Below are 9449 nucleotides of genomic sequence, written 5' to 3'. Positions count from 1 at the left end.
AAGCACCGTCCACGTATAAGGTCCACCTTCGGGCGTTGTTGTTTGTTGTTTCGGGGAAGGCCATTTCGGCTACGAAGTCTGACAAGACATGTGCTTTAAGGGCTTTTCTTCCCTCGTATTTGATTTCGAACTCCTCAAGTTCCAACGACCACCGGAGAATTCTCCCGGCCATGTCAGGGCGTGCAAGCAATTGTTTTACGGGTTGCTCAGTTCGTACGATTATGGTATGTGCTAGGAAATAGTGTCTGAGTCTTCGGGCTGCGGTTATTAACGCGAGTCCGACCTTTTCGATCTGTTGATATCTGATCTCGGGGCCCTGGAGTGCTTTGCTTGTGAAGTAAATGGGTTTCTGGCCTTCCGAGGTTTCTCGTATCAAGGCCGCGCTAACGGCCTCGGTGGCTACGGCGAGATAGAGGTATAAGATTTCTCCAACTTCCGGTCTAGGTAAAACTGGTAGGCTGGATAATGCCCGCTTAAGATGGGAGATGGCGCGTTCGCACTCTTCCGTCCATTCGAATGTGGTCTCTTTGTGGAGGAGTTTGAATAGTGGTAGGGCATGCTGCGCAGATTTGGCCACGAATCTGGATAGTGATGTGAGCATGCCGTTCAAGGTTTGGATTGACTTTTTTGAATTTGGAGTGGGCAAGTCTGAGAAGGCCCTACACTTGTCCGGGTTGGCTTCGATTCCTCTTTCTGTTAAGTAGAAGCCGAGGAATTTTCCTGCGCGGACGCCGAATGTGCACTTTTTCGGATTGAATCTCATTTTACACTTTCGGGCTTGCTCGAAAACCTTTTTAAGGTGAGCGGCGTGATCGGTTTCCCGTTGGAATTTGACAATCATATCGTCCACATAGATTTCAAGCATATCACCTATCTCTGCTTGAAAGACTTTGTTCATCATGTGCTGGTATGTCGCACCAGCGTTCTTCAAACCGAAGGGCATTACGTTGTAGTAATAGTTGCCCGATTCAGTCATGAAGGTCGTATATTTCTTATCAGTTTTAGCCATGGGTATTTGATTATACCCGGAATATGCGTCAATGAATGAAAGTAATTCAAAACCAGCGGAATTATCGACTAGTTTATCTATGTTAGGGAGAGGATAAGCATCTTATGGGCAAGCCCTATTAAGATCGGTGTAGTCAGTGCACATGCGCCATTTTCCATTTGATTTTTTTAACAAGTACAACATTGGAGAGCCAAGTAGTGTACTTGGCCTCAGATATAAACTTGGCCTCTATGAGGTTTTTTACAACTAGTTCGGCCGCAACCGTTTTTTCCGGTGACTATTTTCTTCTCCTCTGAGCGACGGCCTTGCAGGTCGGGTCGATGGTTAGGTGATGGCAAGCCACTTCTGGGTCAAGTCCGGGCATTTCTGCAGCGCTCCAGGCGAATAGGTCGGCGTTCTCACGGAGGCAAGCTTTGAGTTGCCTTTTGGCTAGGTCTGGCAGGTCTGATCCGATCTTGACTCCCCTGGTCGGATCTTCTCCGAGGGCTACGAGCTCAAAGTCTCCGTCCGGAATTGGCCGGAAGATCCCTTATGATGCGCCTGAGTTGATGCTCTGCTCGGGTTCTCCCAGAAAACGACTGTCGAGGTCGATAGTGTCGACGCGGGGCATAGATTTGTTGGTTTCTGAAGTAGCGCTGATCGCTGTCTTCTCTTGGGCCGGTGTCTTTATCGCGCTCAGGCCCTTGGCGGAGGCTTCGAAACACCTCCTGGCTGCTTCGATGCCGCCGTTGAGTGTCGCTACTTGTCCTTTGGTCATATAGTATTTGAGCTTGAGGTGTACGGTTGAGGGAACCGCGATTAGTTCGGCCAGAGTGGGGCGTCCGAGGATGCACTAGTATATTGATGGGCAGTCGATGACTAGAAATTAGACTTTTACTGCCTTGGTGGTCTCTGCCGACCCGATCGAAACTATGAGTTCCACAAATCCCCACGGTTTGGTTACTGTGCCATTGAATTCTTGTAAGTTCGATCCTACGTATGGTGTAAGGTGATTGTCGTTCAACTGTAATATTTTGAACAATTGGGAGTACATGATGTCCACTGAACTTCCCTGGTCGACCAATATGCCTCGCACGTCAAAATTAGCCATCCGGGCTCGGATGAGGAGAGGGATAGTCGCGTTAGGTGCTCCTCCGGGCAACTCTTCTTTATAGAAAGATATTGAGGAGGGACTGCCTTTGGCGTGGTCAAAAGTCGAGGTTACGTTCGCGCTGGTCGAGATTAGCTCGTCGAACTTGCGTTTTACGGATCCGACGATCAGTTTGCTGAAACCCCCGCCTGATATAACTATTATGGACGGGAACCTCTCCCATGTGCTATGGGAGTAATAGGTGGTTGCTGCGTTGGCCCAGTCAGGGAGGTAAAAATCTTCCGGCCTGGTAACGCTCATGGCCACTTGCATGGCGGGCGTATCTTCCGCCGGCTTTTCCTCGGTGACTGGTTTAGCTTCTCTAGCGGCCTCCTGCTTCTTCGCATATTGTTTTAGATGTCCCTCCCTGATTAATATCTCTATGGCATCCTTAAGATAGATGCAATCCTCGGTGTTGTGCCCGTGGCCTTTGTGGAATATGCAGAATTTTGATTTATCAACATTTGGCCGGGCGGGCGGGCTCTTAGGGAATCGGACATTTCCCGTCGGAAACTCGGGGTTTGGGCATTCGTTCAAGATGCGCTCCCTTGAGGCGTTCAGCGGGGTGTACTCTCGAAATTTCCCCGCAGGGGCTTTGTAGTCCTTGGGGTCCCGAGTTTTATCATCTTTCTTTTTGTGAGTTCCCCGGCGAGACTCATCTTGGCACGCATTTTTACTGCTCTCTTCGTGCCTAGAATTGCGGACGGCGTGGGCGGTTTCTTTCTCCTCATATTGAATATAGGCTTGGGCTTTGAGGAAGAATTCGTCAAGAGTGGCTGGAGTTTCAATTCCGACGGCTTTAGCAAAGTCCGAGCGTGGTCGGAGGCCGCGCTCAAGCAAGAACTTCTTCATATAGGCAGTGGTGGATACCTGTACGGCTTCTTTATTGAATCTTTCTATGTTCGCCCGTAGAGACTCGTCCTTTTCCTGGATAATGGCTTCTAAGGAGGCTTCTGACTTTGGGTGTCTTCGGGAGGCCGCGAACTGTCTGGAAAAAAGTTTTCCGAGCATCCTCCATGATGTGATGGACTCGTCTGGAAAACTTTTATACCAAGTCATGGCTCCTTTTCGCAGGGTGTGTAACACCCCATTTCTACCCGACAAATATATATAAATCAGAGTTTTTTTAAAAAAAAATTTCTCGACAAACAAATGAGGCGTCACATAATCACTTCAACAATAAATTACTTCATCGCATTTAGCGGATACATAGCACCTTTGAAACAGAATAACTTATTTTATTAAAACACAACGGAATCACTTAAACAAGTATTCAATAAAATATCTTCAGTTAACTTATCATTTTGTTCAACCAACATAACACAATTAAACAACAACATCATGAATGACATAAATCGTTCCCCCCAGAGTGCTACGTATCAGAGCGACAACCGACTCGAGTAATGGCAACTAAATCTTCATACTTGAATACCTGCACGTTACCAATATAAAGGCAACGGCGAAACAAGAGAAAAGGGTGAGATATCAAATCATATAAGTGAGCGCATGATAAATTGTATATTAGGATTCAGGCATATAAAATCATTACATCGCAAGTATCAACAGTTACCATACACATCATACTTCCACAGTTCATTAATCTCTCATACTTTTCATCACACAACAAGTCATAATCATGTAAATAGTATCATCCAATAAATTTCACATATTCAAGTATGCACAAAATTCAATAGTATAATACTCAAAAGATTCAGTACTATTATCCCAAATATATACACAATCCATCATTATCACATATTCACACATTTAACCAATTATGTACCAAGACATCACCAAATTCAATTATCATATCTCATGTACACATAACAATCACATAAATGCATATATTCAAACACCACATAACCTCAATGTGACTCAATGCAAGACATGTGACTCAATGCAAGACATGTGACTCTATGCATGTGGTACCCAATGTGGACCCAAAGTTCCACCGCTTCCGATTCATATAGAATCTAGCCACGCTTCCGATCCGGACAAGATCAAAGCCCACCAAAATGTAAACATATAGTTTACCGCTTCCGATTCACTCTAGAATCTAAGCCCGCTTGTGTTTCAAAGCAAATCCACCTGTGTTTCAAGGCACACTATGATATGAATGTATGTACAGTATCACAAATATATGCAATTAAGATCATCTCTACCATCTTAACTTTCCGCATATCTCAATAATTCAACTCTATGAATTATCCACCAATTGTACACAACATTCGCAACACACACATCATTAACATATAAGAGGCCAATTAATCAATTACGATTCACACAATCCAATTAACACTAGTAACCATACTATCTCATGTTAATTCTCATTTTTGCCAATTATACATAAACACACACTTTCAACATCAAGCAATTAATCATTAATTTAATGCTAACCAACTAACCACAGAGAATCAATATTGGCACAACATCATGGCATATACATATATTATTCTCAACATACATATTCAAGCCAAACACGATTACGGACGAATCCTCAAAATACCGTAATTTACCGACAAACCGAATAATTGATCCAACTTCAAGTATATTCCAATCAATTAAACTCATTGCAATTAATTTAACTATTAATTTAACCAATTAATATCAAACTATATTAATTTAATTCACTTCAATTTCTACTCCATTTCCAATTTCTAGCATTCTATTGCTCAAAACCATTTTTATTGAAAAGAATATCACGCTAGCTTTCTAACGCCTCGAACGGAGACTCAAACGGAGTTACGGTTCAAAAGATATGAATTGTTAAAGTTCCAATGAAAAAAAACAAACACCGACGTTATACACTGACAACTCTAAACATGTCAGAATTACTCAAAACAAATAAAAATATGACTCTTAATAATTCAAAACAACTCTGACAACTTATTGTCGACTCTAACAACTCTATTGGCAACTCTAACAACTCTATTGACAACTCTATTAAATTATTATAATTTATTTATAAAGAATATTTAAACCAAACACAATTTCAGTCGATTCGTAAAATATCACAATTTCAACAAAATAACACCACCATGTTAATCTACTAATTAAGCTTAGCTACCACGTCAATTTTCATTAAATTTCGGGCAACTAATTATACCGTTTAATTCGGCTATTTCGATCAAACGGGACTGTTTATTAGTTCTATAAATTACTACTGATATTATTCCAATTACATTATCTACTTCTTTTTTTATTTATTTATATCTCATTCTAAAATGATCATTCATTTCCTTCACTTCATCCCAATATTCCTATTTTAATTAACCGTATGCAATGTAGCTCACTTTAACATTGGATGCTTTGAAACAGATTGCAGCAATTGTCAATAAAACAAATAAAGGAAAACAATGGATGGACATTCCACTATACCAGGGCGGACGTTTCAAAAGAAGAAAAACAAGTGTGGAAACATAGAGACCACCGTCTCCACACACCAATTGCCATAAGGTGATTGAAAATAATAGAATCACATATACTTTCTTAAGTAACAGTATAACATGAAAGGAAAATGATGGAACAGAAGACAAAACAGAAATAGCCTAAGTGGTGTTCTTCATTCCCCTCTCATGCGATACTACTAAGTATCTATATTAAATAATAGTATGAAAATAATAAACAGAGCGATATATTTGGAACAGGAAGGCAACCAACGAAACAACACATTGAATTGCAACCTATTTTTCTAAATCCAACTTCTATTCTGCACAGCATTTCAACATTATTTCCCAATTTCAATTTTCTATGAACAACACAAGATAATGCAATAAATCTACACACCCAAATCCCCACATACAATTGTTCATAAGCCCCATTATAGGAAGAGAACCCCACCCTTACCTTATCAATTGAAGCAACTCAAATGGGTCTCCGATTCACACTTCCGATTGGGCACCATAGATGGAAATCTTCAAGCTTTGTTCATCTTCTCCAAAACTTGCCTCTTTCTCCTCTATTCTTGTTTCCTTCATTATGACAACTCTCCTCTTTCTAAATCTCTAAAACCCTAATATAAAACCAATTGGGCTTAGTGTTTAAATCTTCTCTTTATTTATTTTCACAAACCAACTTAGGCCCAATAAGATTATTAACTCAAATAACCAATTATAACACTTTAAATAATATTCCATCGATATAATAATTCCGACTTATAAATAATATTATTCTTAATATTATTTTTCCGATTATCCGACTTCAATTTAATAATTCCAAATATGCTCTTAAATAACACAGACAATCCAAATTCGACGAATATATCATATTTCCGGTCTAATCTTAATTACTCAGAAAATTCTCAAAACTTCAAATATTATTCCATTAATATTTCTAATACTGAAAATATCAAAACTCTTGATTAAATATCGATCCGCTATCCCGAACTAATACCGACTAAATCATCTCAAAATACGAAAACTTCACTAAACACTCTAAACGTCTAGATTAAGCGAATAATCGAATTTCCGGGCGTTACAGGGTGGTCGGGAACAAGCTACGCCTGCGTCGCCTCCGTTTGTCGTTGTATTTTCCCGGGGGTGATCTAGATTTCCTTCTTGGCCGAGGGGACTGTGAATGGTGGCGGGAATGCTGATCGCTCGATCCTTTCTTGGAAGAGGAATCCCCATTCTTCTTGGGAGAAGGGAAACGTGAAAGTTTCTTGGTCAATATTTCGCTTCGATAATGAGTTTTGTTATCGGGGGGAGTTCTTGAACGGCGCTTCTGTTTGAGGGCCCCGATTCAGTTACTTTGCTGCTGCAAGAGCGCATTGGTCTGGGCAAGAGCAGCTAGAACAGCGTTTATGGTCTGGTCCGGAGGAATCTGCCCTTTTGGGAGGAAAGGGTTGCCTTGATTTTCTTCGTGGGTGTCCTTCCCGCTTGTATCTTCGAAGCGGTGAGATTGATCATCTTGGAGATCTTTAGGAAAAGGGGATGATGTGACACCGTCTCGAGGAACGGTGTTTCTGGAAGGAGGAACGACGGAGATGTCGTTTTTCTTAAGAATTGGAGCGTCTAATGACGAGGGATCTTCGTTATTGCCGGCCATGAGTAATGATTTGGTTAAAGCTTTGGTTCCTGGGTTCTTGCAGGATGCAAGAATGGATCAAGAAGGTGCAAGAAAGAGGAACGGGGGAGCTAGAGTTTCCACAGACAGCGCCACTGATCTTACCGGGCAGATCAGATGACCAGCAACAATGAAGGCTTGAAGTTCAGGATGACGAATATGGAGAAAAGGTGTTGTACCTGCAAATCACTCCGATGTCAAAGTAAGTATATATTCCACAAAGTACAACAAAGTAATGGGGTTTTAGTGGTAAGAAAAAGATTACCTTGCCCTCTGTACGTAGATGGCTATTTATAAGATGTTCTTGGAACGAATTAGACTCCTATTCATAGGGCGGATATTTAGGAGACGCGTTGACTGATTGTTTACTGGGCACGAGGGGCCCTCGTGGTCAGTTGCTTGGCCTAGTTTGCCCGATCTGCTTGGATGGAGACTGCCACACGTGTTCTGAAGTGTATTGGGCCGAAGGCGGGAATGGTCCAATTGTCTGGATTGGGCCGGTCCAGAACAATAATTAATTGATATATTTAAATCATAATACAATTTAAAAAAAAATATATATAATTATATGAACTTAAAAATTATTTCTAAAATTATTGATTGTTCTTAAATCGTTAGAGTAACTATTGAATTATTACCAACCATAAATATTAAAATTGAATATGATAACAAGTTGATTTAATTTTGAAATACAAACAATAAATTCAGTTCTACAAATCTTTTATTTAAAAATGTGATAAATTAATTTACGATTAAATATATTTCTATCTCAAACTTCATTTTATTTTTTCTAGACATCTTCAACTTAAAATCACATATATAAATATAATTATTATTTATAACACTTTAGAAATATATTAGTTCATATACAATTATTTATTTTTAGGGTTAATGAACTTTTTCGTCCCTTTAAATATTACAGATTTCGTTTTTAGTCCCTTCAAAATTTTCATTTAAGAAATCGTCCCTTCAAAAATTTTCTTCTGAACTATTGGTCCCTAACGTCAAATTTCGTAGCTAATTAGTAGCTAAAGTCGTAGCTAATCTCTAGCAAATTTGACATTAGGGACCAATAGTTTAGATGAAAAATTTTGGAGGGACGATTTCTTAAAGAAAAATTTTGAAGGGACTAAAAACGAAATCTGCAATATTAGAGGGACCAAAAAGTTCATTAACCCTTATTTTTAACCCAAAATAGATATATAGATATTCTTAAAGAGAGAAAGATTTAAGGTTAAGAAACTCACCATGAGATGAAAAAAAATGTAGAAGAGTCCAACTATTGTCATAAACTTTCTGGTGCGGTGGTTTTCGAAAATTTGCTCAGATCATGATTTTTCTTGTAGATTAATAAGAGATGAAAACGAAATTGTCTCACCATATAGACTAGATTTAAAACTCCACCATAACTCATGATTGAATTTCAATTTTTACCAACACTTAATTTTTGTTTTCATTGTCTCATAATAAATAAATAAAAAAATAAAAGAAAGGAGTAGGCAAAAGAGTGTTTTATGTGAGAAAGAAGATCAAGGAATGAAAGAAAGTAGGGAGAATGGGAGCTTTCACGTGAGAGAGGGGAGGAATGAATTGAATGACTATGTAAGACTTTTTAAATAGAAATTCCAAAATCATTCTAGCCATTGGATGGAATAGTGGTATGTGATAAGGTTGATCCTTAGCCATTAGATCCTTTACTCACATGACATCTCATGGTGACTTGAAGAAAAATATCATGATATTTTAGTTTGAAGAAGTTAAATTACTAGTTTAATCACTCATAAAGCCAACGTGTTGAATTTAAACTTGGGCTACAAGATTTCTACTACATGGAATTAAAGGAATGAACATTTTAAAACGGAACAATATTATGGAAAAGGACACCGGAACGAATAACAGTCAAACGTGCGTTTGATCGTAAAATAAAATTGAATATATTAAAATGATCTACACGGTACGAAGTTTAATGAAATAGACTGAAAATGATCAAAATCTTAAATAAAAATACCCGATTAAACAGACTATGACAGATAAATTTATGACCGTAAATATCGTTGAAAATAAAACGAGCTTACCAACACGATCTACGCGCAACATAGATTAATAAAATAGTCTGGTTCAAATCAAAACTCGAAATATTTCGTCCGCTAATTTTTCACACGGTGTCGAATCACTTCAACCGGTCAGTCTGTAAAAGTCCTATTTAAATTTTGACACAGTAAAAATATTTTGCATGGATAATTAAAA

The 9449-nt window shown here is 39.0% G+C and overlaps 1 protein-coding gene and 1 long non-coding RNA gene across 2 annotated transcripts; both read right to left on the bottom strand.

Moving 5' to 3' along the window:
- Positions 1 to 1874: 1874 nt before the first annotated feature.
- On the bottom strand, positions 1875 to 3197 carry LOC131645248 (uncharacterized). The gene has a single exon (XM_058915922.1). The coding sequence runs from the start codon at positions 3195 to 3197 to the stop codon at positions 1875 to 1877; it is 1323 nt and encodes a 440-aa protein (XP_058771905.1).
- Positions 3198 to 3429: 232 nt separating this feature from the next.
- On the bottom strand, positions 3430 to 8770 carry LOC131599562 (uncharacterized). The gene is made up of 4 exons (XR_009282843.1): positions 8450 to 8770; positions 7468 to 7689; positions 5985 to 7381; positions 3430 to 3570 (listed from the first exon to the last, which is right to left on the bottom strand). It is a non-coding gene; the product is annotated as an uncharacterized LOC131599562 (long non-coding RNA).
- Between the last annotated feature and the right edge of the window lie 679 nt (positions 8771 to 9449).

The sequence above is a fragment of the Vicia villosa genome, linkage group LG1 (assembly GCF_029867415.1).
Source record: "Vicia villosa cultivar HV-30 ecotype Madison, WI linkage group LG1, Vvil1.0, whole genome shotgun sequence".
Classification (NCBI taxonomy): Eukaryota; Viridiplantae; Streptophyta; class Magnoliopsida; order Fabales; family Fabaceae; genus Vicia; species Vicia villosa.
Note: the sequence above shows the minus strand (reverse complement) of the source record. Positions and strands in the feature narration are given on the sequence as shown.